The 13,868-nt window shown below is 45.0% G+C and overlaps 1 protein-coding gene across 4 annotated transcripts in view; it reads left to right on the top strand.

Moving 5' to 3' along the window:
• The window catches only part of LOC110335870 (triggering receptor expressed on myeloid cells 1-like), a 48,465-nt gene extending 39,435 nt beyond the window's left edge, over positions 1 to 9,030 (top strand). For 2 of the 4 annotated variants that reach the window (XM_021218263.1, XM_021218261.1), the window contains exons 3-4: positions 5,664 to 5,754; positions 8,658 to 8,793. In XM_021218263.1, the coding sequence (XP_021073922.1) occupies positions 5,664 to 5,754; positions 8,658 to 8,793 (227 nt within the window). Of the gene's footprint in view, positions 1 to 5,663; positions 5,755 to 8,657 lie in introns of all 4 variants that reach the window. The other 2 variants (XM_021218262.1, XM_021218260.1) reach the window with 1 other exon arrangement.
• Positions 9,031 to 13,868: the final 4,838 nt, after the last annotated feature.

Genomic DNA, 13,868 nt, shown 5'->3' with positions numbered 1-13,868 from the left:
CCCCTTCCATGTGGCTCTCAGCCTTCCTGAGTCCCAAGGCTCCAGAGTTGAGAGGACTCAAGAAACAGCTTCCTTCAGTAGAGACATTCTCATCCTGTGGGTCAAGAGCCCTACAGGGGTCTCATATCAGATATTTACATTATGATTCATAATAGTAGCAAAATTACAATTATGAAGCAGCAATGAAATCTCTTAATCACTGAGTTCACAACAACATGGAGAACTGTGTTAAAGATCCACAGCTTTAGGAAGTTTGAGAATGCCTGCTCTGGTAGCTGAAAACTGAGGNACAGAGAAAGACCCTCCTCCCCCAAGGCCACAGGCTTGTTAAGGTCACGGCAGACCCTAGGACCCAGGCTTGCTAGCTTCTCAGGAGAAACTGGTAAGAGCCAGTATATCCTAACACTGTTACTGTTGTAATTGTATGTGTGCACATACTCATGCTGTGGTGGACATGCAAATGATCTTTTGATGGAATTTCGTTCATCAGGCTTGGCAGCGAGGGCCTTCATCTGCTGAGCTATCCCCCTACACCATGCATTTGGAAGCATCTTAATGTTTCCTCAGGCATTCACAGCCTTCCGTTCCTGACTGTCCCTTGCCTGTCATTCTATCAGAACCATCTCCAGGGCCGGGGGGCTCCAGCTCACAGAAACCTCAGAGTAGATGGAGGCAGTCCCTGAGCGATGTGACAGAGAGGAGTCAGAGAGACAGTGAGGAAGACTCGGGGGTCAGAGATGTGACCCTCATCCTGGATCCACCATTAANAAGCAAGAACCTGTGAGCTTTGGGATGGCAGCCCTGGGACCTCCACTGGTCTCCAGACCCTGTCATAGCTCATTCTGAAAACTGCAGAGATGCCAGGCTTCTTGCATTTGTCTATGATGCTCAGAGCGTCAACAGAGCCCTCTCCATGCCGCCTAACCATTTGGTTAACTGGTTACCTGAAGGCTAGTCCTATCCAAGCTTTGACCCCAGGTCCATTCCATGCAGGAGAAGCATTAGGTATTATGGTGGTTTGAATGAAAGTCATCTCCATAGACTCCTAAGGAATGGCACTTGTAGGAGGTGTGGCCTTATGGGAATAGGTGTGGTCATAAGCCCACAGTAATTTGCCTGCTCTTAGCTGTTTTCATCTTAAATTTTCTGTTTTTGTTTTTTCAGACAAAACTTTTCTGTGTAGCCTTGGCTGTCCTGAAACTCATTCTGTAGCCCAGGCTGGCCTTAAACTTACAGAGACCCATCTGCCTCTGCCACCTCTGCCAGGCTGATTTTTAAAATCTTTTACCCCAACAAAATTTCTATGAGAGATATTTTGAACATTTATATGGCTATGCATACTATTACATATACAAGCTGTCTTCTAAATATCAGAATTTCCAGGTCTGGAGAGATGACTCAGTTGTTAACAGCACTAGCTGTGCTTCCAGAGGACCTGGGTTTGATCCCAGCCCCCACATAGTATACCACAATTATCTATATTCCCAGTACCTACACCCTCTTCTGGCCTTCATGGGCAGNCATTTCACCTACACAGTGCCCAAACAAACCAGGCAAACACATATATACATAAATAAGAATAAATAAAATCTCAAAAANTATTTTAAAAATATTGTGAGATGATCCACAATGTGGAAATGGGGTGGCATTACTGCAGGGTGGCCANCTTGGGTTTAGTGTGTGGCTCTAGGTTGAGCACGTGGCACAGAGCATGGGCTAAAGATGCACAAAGCTCTGGTCCATCCTCAGCACCAAGAAAATCATATTCCTCATAAAATAGATATGGTGTGTTTGTGGCATTCATTTCTCTGTGACTGTGGACTCCTTTTCCAGGTTTGGGGGCAGATATACTATTTCTTCCTCTTCAAGTCTCTTGCTTGGTACCAGCTCAAGAACCTTACATGGAGTCAGCCTGCATCGACTAAATGACATTTGCAGTATAGTGAGAGTCAGCATTGATCTTTCTTTTCTTTTTAAAAATGTTAACTTTTCAGTGTGTATGTGTGTGTGTGTGTGTGTCTGTGTGTCTGTGTGTCTGTGTCTGTGTCTGTGTCTGTGTCTGTGTGTCTGTGCATGCCTATGTGTGCATGTGTGTGTAAATTGTACATATGAGTTCACATGCTTGCATAGGCTGCAGGAGACATTGGATCTGTGGACTTGGAGTTATAGGAAGCTGTGAGCTGCCCAATGTGGCTGCAGGGAAATGTAACTCAGGCCACGCTGGAAGAGCAGTGTATGCTCTTAACCACTGAGCCATCTTTTCAGAACTTACTTTTTCTTCCTTGTCTTTATTTTTCAAGGCTCAAGAGGTAGGCACCCTGCTCACATTCTGACTGCAGCTATACCTCTCCCGTCCTATAACTTTATATATTATGTAGAAAGCTATAGATAGCATGGGATCATTGACCAATACTGATTATTGTTGGTCACAGTCCAGGCAGGACAGCAGCAGTCACCCCAGCTGTCCATAAGAAAAATGCTGGGATTCAATGAGCTGTTTGCCCAGGTGACAGACAAGGAGAGCCCCTGCCCGGTTGATGGACAGGCACTGATGGTCATAAACAGTGCCGGGTTCCCAGGTGTGCCATAATCTGTGTCCTGCAAGGGACTCTAGGTAACACCTGAACTTGCTTCTCTCAGAGGCAGCAGGCCTAGGGTATATCTATTCCTGCACCCAGTCATTAGGTGAGGGCTAAGCAATCCATGGGTACATGGAATCCCAACTCCTCAGGTCCCCACAGTGTGTGAAAATCCCTGGAAAGAGCTAGGTGAAGAACTGCTGTGTGGGGAAGTGCCCTGGAACCCAGTTCATGACAATAGCTCAGAGCTCCAGAAAACACAACACAACATTGCCAGCTTAGACCTGGGAAGCAGTGCAGTTAGCAAAGGCCAGAAGCAGGGCCTTTCTAATAGCAGGTTCCTCTGGGGGCTGAGGCTGGNGCTAGGGAGGAACTGTGGCAACCACAAGATGAGAGACAGCAGCTGGCCTCGCTGTATTGGGTGCCTCTCCAGCACTGTCACCTGCTTACCTTACCAAGTGGCCTTGGGGATGTTGTCACCCTGATAAGAAACAAGGAAGGAGGCTGGAGTGGGTGTCAGCACACAGAGGCATGTTACCCCAGTCCATATCTGTTTGCATGACTACATGTACTGCTTTCAATAATATTGTTTAGATGTATTCTTTACTTGAGCTCAATTCTATTTCCTAAATATTTTCTATGATACCTCCCCCATATCTAAGTATCTATCTATTTACCTATCTATCTATCTATCTGTCAATCATCTATCAATATCTATATTGTAGCATGTAGTTTCTACTACCCCACTTTAAACTCTGGGAGGACCACACTACCAGCCGCCAACCTAGTTCCCTTGGATCAGTGGATGAAACACACACACACACACCTTGGCTAGCTTGTGCTTCCCTTTATTCCTTGCTCAAAACTCTAAATCTGCCCTCATCTTTGTTGTGTTTCTAATCTCCTGTCTGATACACCAGACCTAATCAGGCAAGGAGTCAACAGCCATTCCACCAGAGATCCACATGGCAGATGGCTCTCTCTCACCCTGAAGCATGGCGAATTTCCTTTCCTCCTCCTGTATCTCCTAGCCTGCCTTCTGGAACCTAGGAGTCCAGCCTCTTCTGCTCAGTCATGGGCTGTTGGCATCTTTATTGATCAATCAAGAGCCAATTGGTGAACAAGACCTTCAGGGTTCAAGAGCAGATTCCTGATCAAATCATCAGAACCATCACCTACACTATATATACTATATATCATATACTATATATCATATATTATATATCTATACATCTATCTAACCTATATCTCTATATCTATCGAATCTCTGTATCTACACCTTTACACTTCTACATGTCTACACATCTAATCATTAGCCATGGTTGGAGCAGGACTGTAGTCTAGACTCAGACCAACAGAACTTTACTCTGCTCGGTATAACTGCACCATATGGTTATTCATTAAACCACCTTTGCCGTAGTTAATAAACTGGTCATTGATCAAGCCATTCCATTCTACTTATTTATTTAGACAAGGTCTCAATCTTTGGTCCATGCTGGTTGCAGATTTGTGATCTTCTGGCGTCAGTCTACTCAGTGCCAAAATTATGGGCATTAACTATTTCTGTATTTGTTAGACATTAAGTTCTTATATGTAGAGGGTATGAGGTCTTGTGCTCACATATAAGCACTAGGGGAACCAGTATTCTTTAACATGCATTGTTGTCTCTTCAAAAAAAGAGATGAAAAGCCTGTCTTCTGCCAGAAATTTGGCAATGGTGACCTCTGCCCTCACAATCTGTATGGTTACATCACAACTGCCTGGTTGTTCCTTCCCCCATCCAAACATTTATGTTTATTTCAGTCATTCTCCCAAGGTCCTTATCTTGAGCATAGTTTCTCAGTCAATAGTACCCATCTTCATGGAAGATGTCATTGTACTTTGAAAAGAGTTTCAAGGTATAGTGTTATATAAGCTTTGTTGTATACACAGGATTGAGTTCATTACAATCAGGGAACTCTTTGCCCTAAATTGTGCTATAGTAAATTATGCCAGAAATAAACTGTTCAGGGTCAGACCTTAAAAGTTTCAACTAAAATCAGCTACTGAATTTGGTGGACCCAGACCTCCTTCTTGCCTCATGCAAATGGACACTCTGCTGCCCATGGTTTCCAGAGACACACCCCACCCCAAGTATATGTCATTAATCCATGTGGCCTTCCCATGATTCATTGTCACCTGCTCCTTTTGTCCTTGTGTGTCAGACAGAGTTTGTGTGTCCTCATCTGCCAAGGGTCAGGCAGGGCTCTCTCTCTCCTCTATGTGTCTTTTTCTTACATCTATTGCTCCCTACCTGAAACTTGGAAAAAGATTTTACTAAACTTATGAAAACTCCAAAGTGGGCTTTTCACTGAGGTTGGGTTCTTCCTAGATTCTGAATGGGGAAATGAGGCTAAAGGTGCAGTGACTGTCCTCGGAAGAGGGTCAGAGGACTGACCACAGAGATGACATACCCTAGATGTGGGCCTCAGTCATTTCACAGAGAAGGCCCAGATGCTGGGTTAGCCCTCCCTCCTTTATGCATCTCCTGGACCTGAGCTCTCTGCTCTCCACTGAATGTATTTGTAATTGGTTATTCTAGGAAGGGACCCTCTGACTGGCACAGGGCCAGAGGCTGTGGGGAAGCTGCAAGTAGGATCTAGCTTGAAAAGATTATGTGGGAAGAATTTCCTATACAATGGTGTGGGTGGACATTGCACCAACCTTGAGAGTGATGTGAGTTACAGAGGAAGTGGGAACATGACATGCAGAGGTAGCAGGAATGATGTCAGGGAGAGGATGGGGTGTGTGGAGAGTGAGCTGCAGCAGGCAAGTGAATTCTTACCACTCTAACTGCTGGAGAAGTCTCTCCTCTTGCCTCATCCCGCCCTTCCTCCTTTTTTTGCTTCTGTTCCTTTTTCACTGCCTCTGACTCAGGAAGACTTTACACTCTCTCAATGGATTTTTGCAAAAGAAACCTTGCTTCTTGACTGACAATCTTTGTTTCTCTCCTCGGCTCCATTTTTCTCTCTCTCTCTCCCTATTTTTTATCCATCTACTTATCATCCATCCATTTACCTGTCCATTCTATGTGCCTTCTTGCAGGTAATTCAAGTGATTCTGCCACTGGCACGTTTCCAACTCTGAGAGCTCACACTTTTAGTACCACACAGGACCCGATCTCCATGGCTGCCAGGTATGTAACCATAACCCGAGCCACCCATTGCTGTCTTCCCTACAGACCCTGTTGTAGCCTTCACAAACATGGCAGGTGATGCCAATGTGTTTTCAGGCCACCAGGCTCCTTGTTTGAATAGTTTTTGTCCCCAGTCCTTGTCCTGAGAGGATTTAGAAGAAGAGGATGAGGCGGGGGTGGGGTGGGGAGGAACAGGAGCAGGAGCAGACTCAAGTCACCCCAGACTGTGTGAAATTTTCCTGAGAGCTGACAGGTGGTGACTGACTGAGGAAGGGGTTCCTGTCCTCCCCAGCCCAGCTTCTACAGTTCCTTCACATCAGAAGTGAGAGGAGGGAAATGGCATAGTTGATGAAGCCTTTCAGCCCTGCTGACCCAGGAGTGGAGTAGTGTAGGGGAATTCTCTGAGCCTGGATTCTCATGGCAGGCTGACTGTGTGATGTCGAACACGTCAGGAACCTCTGTAGCTTTAGTTTCCTGTAGTGTAGGGACAAGAGAGCTGGAGGGACACTGGAGAGCCACCATGCCCAGCTAGTCCCATGTTTCTTGCAGTTAAGTGTGATGACTCTGTCCAGTTTTTGTGATTATTTTGCTCTGCTTTGTTTTGCTTACTTACTTTGTCTTCTTGTTTGATTTCAAGACTGTTGTGAGTACCTTGCTCCACATTGATGAGATGACAATTTTCTGACATAACTTCCCAGCGATGTTGTTGTTATTGCTGCTGCTGCTGCTGCTGCTGCTGCTGCTGCTGCTCCTGCTGCTATTGTTACCAATGCTAGGGATGGAAATTAGAGCCTCACTCATAAAAATAGATGCTTTACCTTCAAGCCACATCTCCAGCCACTGGTCTCAGGGTTTTACAATGAGATTTTCAGATTTCTTATAGGCTATTGTGCTGGCCAGCATCCCATCACTTTGACAAGCCCTGCGGGCTAATCGGCTTATAAAGATGAGAGGAGTCTTGTTTGTCTGGAAGTTCTAGAGGCCTCAACACACAGCTCTGAATCCATCACAGGAACATGGAGAGAACCGCATATGGCAAAGCCTTTCTTCATAGCCAGGCTCTGCAGATAATAAAGTGGGGACTGGGCCCCATTATCTCTTTAAGGATTGGGGAATGAACAGGTGATGGTTATGTGTATGGAGAGATGGTGGATAAATAGATGCATAGCTGAAGAAACAGGTAGAAAACCCTATAACTAAATGGGTGGATGAGTTGATAGATATGGCCAATGATCTAACGTCTCTAATTAACCCCAGTCTATATCATCATAATTATTTCATTCTGCATAACATCTATTTTAGTAACATTTCTGTTCTCTTAGTGCTGAGGACAGAACCCAGGGCCTCATGCATCCTTAGCCCATGCTCTGAGCTGCACACTAGGCCCCAGCAGTAATTTTTTTAATCCTGGGCACATGTTGTCTAACCTGAGGTACCCCTGACTCACTCTGCACTGTGAATGAGCTCCAAATTGCAGAATTCAGAAGACAGCTTGTATGTGTGATGATATCCACAGTGACACACATGCTGAAATTCTCATGCAAATTGTACATAGATAAATGATTATTATTTTTTAATGGACTGGAGAGATGGCTCAGCAGTTAAGAGAGCTTGCTGCCCTCACAAAAGGCCCAACGTCAGTTCTGAGTGTTCATGTCAAGCAACTCACAACCATTTCTGTGGCCAGTTTCAAGACATCCTGTGCCCTCTTCTGGCCTCTGTGGCCACTGCACTCACATGCACAAACCTACACATAAGACAGCACCATGTGAACATGTATACAAATAAAAATAAAAATTTAGAAAACTAAAAGTAATATCAATGACTAATAACTGACAAAATATTGTTTTCTGATTGACAGGAAATTATGCATTTGTTGACATTAGAATTGTAAAGATTAGGTATGGATGTTGAGCGACAATCATAGCAGGCAAGATGGTACTGTGTGAATTTCAAATAATCTGTGAAGTATGATGTGCAGAAGGTGGCTGGTATAGGTGATGATATGCAGAGCATATATGACATACATGCTCAAATTCCCTATGGAGACTGTATACAGATAAGTGATTTTATAAAATAGTTAAAAGTGGTGTCATGCTGGATTAGGTCTAAGAGTGAATAAAGACTGGACAAGACTATGAGAAGGCATTTTAGATTAGTTGGAATGAAGGACACATTTTTCTCTCTCTGTTACTGCAACATTTAAATGAAGACACATCAATATTCAACAGTAACTGAAACGAGGGGCATGTGTCTCAGGCTAGTGGGTCTTAATGTTGCCTGCTGGTGCACACTGGGTCTGGTGTGTTCTGCAGAGGNCCAGGTGTTAAAGGCTTAGTCACCCAAGTGGCACTCAGTCACTGACAGGAAAGTAGCAGAACCTTCAGAAGGCTGTGTGTACTCTAGGTGGCCTTTGTCTGACTCATTGTCATGTGCTCCCTTTGTCCCTGTGTCCCGTCATGCAGAGACCTTGTGTCCTCCCCTGCTTCCCTATCTGCCCATGGTCAAGCAGGGCTCTCTCCTCTCTGTGTGTCTCCTTACATCTATTGCTCTCTACCTGGACCTTGGAGAAATATTTTGCTAAACTCATGACAAATCCAAAGTGGGCTTTTCAGTGAGGTTGGGTTCTTCCTGATTTCTGGGTGGAATAAATGAGACTAAAGGTTCAGTGACTGTCCCCAGAAGAGGGTCAGAATGCTGACCACACAGATCATGTTCCATATATGTAGGCTTCATTCATTCCACAGAGAAGGCCAAGATGCTGGGTTAACCCTTCCTCCTTTATGCATCTCCTGGACCTGAGCTCTATGCTCCACTTCACGCATGTCTAATGTGGGAAGAATTCACTAGATTCTGCAGCGTGGCTGGCCATTGCACCGACATTCAATCTCTTCTCTCTGCAGGAGCTCTACATCCAGTGTTATTATTCCCGTGGTCTGTGGACTCATCAGCAAGACACTGGTATTCACTGTCTTATTCATTGTCACACAGAAGTCATTTCGACAACAGACCATGAAGGCACACAACAGTAACTCCTGACCTTCAGCCATGTCTACCTCACAGGAGGAGCTGAGGTGGGGGCTAAGCAGGAACTATATGACATGAATTGAGACTGTCATCATGGCTGACATCTAAGGCACGGGATGTCTTCATCTCATCCTGCTGACTTTGTGGAGAGCTTTTGGGGCCTCTTCTAGAAAGTTGGCAGGAATTTGATATGAGGGCAGGACAAAAATTGTAAGCTTAGGCAGGAATCTGACTGTATTAATCAGGGTTGTGTGCTGCAGACTTTAATTCCTCCTCTACAGACACAGGCACGTGTCGCTTCCTAGGATTTGCTGGCCTGCAGTCTAGTGTACTTGGCAAGTTCCAGGTTAGCCTGTGTCAAAGAAGAAAGTGTATGGCCCATGAGGAGTAACATCCAAGGTTGACCACTGGTCTCCAAATGCACTCTCCTAGAAATGCCTGCACACACGTTCTTTAAAATGCAAAGAGAGAAACTGAAGAAGACACCTAAGACACCTCCTGTGCACATGGATTGGTCAGGTTTAACTAGTGGACACGGCCACTTTACCAAAAGCCGTCTACAGATTGAGTGCCGTTTTTATAAAAAGTCCAATGCCACTCTTCACGTAAATTGGTTAAACAATCTTAAAATGCACAGGGAAGCACAAAAGATCCCTGTACAGCCAAAACAATCCCGAGTAATAAACACACTACCAGGGATATCACCATCTCTCATAGCAAGTTCTACTACAGAGCCATTGTTAGCATTTTGTCTTAGCTCTGACCCACAGTTACCTAGCAAGAACCAGGTGTGCCAGATTCACTATAAAACGGGCTGCTTGGCCCCTTCAGTCTCTCTTGTTCTTGCCTTCTTGCCCCTGCTCTGTTCTCTCAGCCCTTCCCCTTCTCTCCCCATTCCCACTCCCTCTATGTGCTCAGGGCCAGCCCCTACTCTTCTATTCCTCTTCTCTCTCTCTCTCTCTCTCTCTCTCTCTCTCTCTCTCTCTCTCTCTCTCTCTCTCCCACTCCCTCTGCTTCTCCTTCTCCCTCTCCCTCTCTCTGCCTTTCTCTGTCTCTACTACCCATTTAATTCCTCTCCCCATGCCCTAGATAAACTCTATTCTATACTATACCCTGTGGCTGGTCCCTCCGGGGAAAAGGATGCCTCAGCATGGGCCCACAGAGGCACCCCCTTCCCCCATACCTGACTATACTTCCACTAAGACATATTCCTCTCCTCTTTATCTTTTTATAAACACACCAGCAAAACCAGTATAGTGCTGGCACAAAACAAATACACAAGCAATCCACAAAAGATGGATTCACTGACCGATAGAACAGACTCAAGGACCCAGATAAAGTCCATACACCCATGGCAACCTGGTTTCTGATAAAGATGCCAAAAGCATACATTTGAGGGGGAAGGGCAGCATCTTTAACACGCTATGTTGGCGAAAGTAGTTATCTACAGGTAATAAATGAAATTTGATCCTTCTCTCACACTCTTTCTCTCTCTCTCTCTCTCTCTCTCTATATATATATATATATATATATATATATATATATATATATATATATATATGAATCAATTCAAATGGATCAAATATCTCAATATTAAACCCAAAACTCTGAAAGGTCTACAGGAAATCATTGGGTATACACCATGGGATATAGGCTCAGGTAAGAACTTTCTGGATAGGACCCTGGTCACACAGGAAATGGTACCAATAGACAACCTGTGGGATCTACAAAGTTAAAAGGCTCATTAATTGCAATAGGAATGTAACCAGCTGAAGAGGCAGCCTACTGAATGGGAAACAATTATTTCCAGCTGGGCATCTGACAGAGGATTTCTGTCCAGAATATTCCAAGAACTAAAAAACTTTCAACAATAACTACCCAATTTAAAAACAGAAATAAAACAAAACAGAGAATTCTCAGAAAAGTATAAATAGCTACAAAATCGGGTTTCAAAAAAGATCTGATTTTTAATTTCAACTGTGTGTGTGTGTGTGTGTGTAATCTGTGTGTGTGTGATATGTGTGTGGGTGTATACACATGAGTGGAGTGACCTTGAAGACTGGAAGACAGCGTTGGATCCCCCGGGGCTGCAGTTACAGGCAGTTGTGAGCTACCCACTGTGGGTGCTGGGAAGTGAACTCAGTCCTCTGTAAGAACAGTAAGTGTTCTTAACCACTGTTCTTAGCCACCTCTCCAACCCACTACACAATATTAAAGTATCCAAGGTCACTAGCTATCAGGGACATGCAAAGTAAATCTGTCTTAAAATTTCTTCTTGGCCCAATCAGAATAGCTAAGATTAGGAAAATAAACATTGGGGAGGATGTGGGGAAAGAGGAAACTTCATTCACTCACTACTGGAAGTGATGACTGCTAGAGTCACTATGGGAATTAGCATGGCTCCTCAAAAGCCAGAAATACACTTGCCATGTGGCCCAACTATGCCATTCCTGGGCATACACCTAGTGGACTCTGATACGAGGGAGACACAGGCTCATCCATGTCCAATGCTGCTCTATCACGATAGCTAAGACAGAGAAACGGCCTNGATGTGTAACAAAAATGATGTCCTTATAAGANTTGCCATGGTCAGGCTGTCTGTTCACAGCAGTAAATCCTAAGACAATTGGTGAGCTCCCTTTTTAGAATAAATAAACAAAAACAAGCTTGAAGCTTTTAGCCAAGTCATGGTGGTGCAGGCCTTTAATCCAACTACCCAGGAGGCAAAGGCGGGTGCACCTATGAGTTTGAGGCAAGCCTTGTGTACAGAGTGAGTTCAGGACAACCAGGGCTACACAAAGAAACCCTGTCTTGGAAAAAAACTAAACTAAACTAAACTAAATGATGTGGTACTTCACTTAAAAGGCCTCTATGGAGATGAGAGATACACATTTTAAATGAAAAACTAGAAATCCCATGCAGCCAAGGATGATTTTGAACTTCTGATCCTCCCACCACCACCACCTGAGTGCTATGATCACAGGTGTGTGCCACCATGCCTAGTTTATATGGTACTGGAGGCTTTGGGCATGCCAGGCAAGCAGACTACCAAGTGATCTATGTCTCCATTCTGATTTTACACTAAATAATACTCCCTGATGTTCACTGAGCACCAAGCTTTTACATACAACACCTCACAGATCCTCACACTGACCTTGCAAGGTAGGTGCTGTTTCTCCAAGCAGTTGTGCAGGTGATGGAGTGAAACTGAGTGGGTCTGACTGCTCACAGATGTGCTCAACAGATGTGCTCAAATGTGTGCACACAGGTGTGCTCATAGGTGTGCTCACAGGAGTGCTCACGTGTATGATCACTGGCGTGCTGTTCTGGCCTGTGTGGACTGACTGGAGATGATTTGAGGCACACCAGTATGGTTTCTTAGGTTTGGTGGTTGTTTTATTTTATTGTTTTGTTTTGTTTTGTTTTCCTGATGCTCTGATAAAAGCTGCTAACAAAAGCAATGGAAGGAAGAAAGGTTGACTTTGGCTTGCAGTTCCTGAAGAGTACAATCATCTTAGCAGGGAAGACATGAGGGCTTCCCTCAGCAGGGAAGGAGCAGGCCACACCGGCGGCTGGCCAGTGGCTGGCTGGTTACATTCCTTGTGCATTCAGGAGGCAGAGAAAGAACGCAACGTGGTACCCAGGTATAGAACCTCAGTGCCAGTGACCTGCTTTCCCCAGAGAGATTCCACCCCTAAAGGATCCACAGCCTTCCCACACCACACTGCCAACTGTGAACCAAGTGTGCAAACACACTCTGGAAAGGGGACATGTCATGTTCAAACCACAACACATGCTTGCCCTGAGGTCCTCAAAATAACCCAAGTAGATTCCTCATTCTAAAAGCCTGGTCCGGCTTTCCCAACTGGATTCCCCGACATCCCTGCCATGCCCTTTGTCCGTTCCTTTGCTCTTTCTCTGTCACCCATATTGGAAGGAGTGGGGACCCTGCAGTGAACTTAGAGGCAAGCTTCCTACAAGATCCAATTACCAACTCAGGTCTCCACCCACTACCAGATGAGTGGCAGCGCCCCTTGTGGCTNAACAGGATATTACACCCAGCCCTGCCACCCATTCTAATACTGTGTTAGAGGGAGTTAACTGGTTTTCTTCACAGTTGTTTGGTTTGGTTTGGTTTTTTTTGTTGTTGGTCTGAGACACGTTCTCACATAGCCCAGGCTGCTCTCCAACAAGCTATGTACCTAGGCCGCCCAAGTCCTAGGATTATAAACCTGTGCCACCGTGACCAGTAAATTGTCGGAGACGCCTATCTCGCCAGCAAGAGAGACGCCAGACAACCAGATTCTTCTGCAGACGTTTATTGCGGGTTTGCTTGTAGAGGTGAAAGACCCCGAACAAAGAAAGAGGTGCTGCTTAAATAGACCTAGGAGTAGCGTGTCATAATGTGATTGGTGCAGCTCACAAACCCTCATTTACATGCTCCGGGCTGAGTTGCGATTCATCATCATTCTCGTTTAGCACAGGTGTGTATCAGTTTTTTATGCATTAGAAAGGGAACACCTGTCGGGCTTGGGCGCCATCTTGTAATGGCGAATGTGGTTTCCCACATCTTCCCCTTTTTTGTTTGATTAATCCTAATCCATGGATCCATGTATGAATTTCTTCAATCCACAGAAATCAAGATGGAATAAAGATAGACCTCCTTAGGACACCTTATCGCGTGCAATGAGATAAGACTCAGCGATGTGCAAAGGCTGTCCTGAGGAGTTGAGTGTCACTCATCCCAGTGCAATGAGCTACAGTACCCATGGGGTGCAAGAGCTGACAGCTCAGCGGGTCTCACTATTTTTTCAGCATGGACAACCAAACATCAGAGGGGGCACCAGTTTCTAATGCCATACGCGCTTGAGTTATGACGACCTTGTCACGTTTTTGTTGGGCTTTGAGCGTACACAGCATCCATAACAACAACACTCCTCCACAGCATATTAGTGCACCAAATAAAATCACTCCCACCCATTCCTTAAAGTAAGAAAATACAGATGTAAGCCAAGAGGTAAAGTCTCCAAGAGTTATAGGCTCCACACGTGTTCCGTTGAGGACCAGGATCTGCGTCTGCAACTCCT

This window comes from Mus pahari, chromosome 18, assembly GCF_900095145.1.
Source record: "Mus pahari chromosome 18, PAHARI_EIJ_v1.1, whole genome shotgun sequence".
NCBI lineage: Eukaryota > Metazoa > Chordata > Mammalia > Rodentia > Muridae > Mus > Mus pahari.
This window is presented reverse-complemented; position numbering and strand designations above follow the sequence as displayed.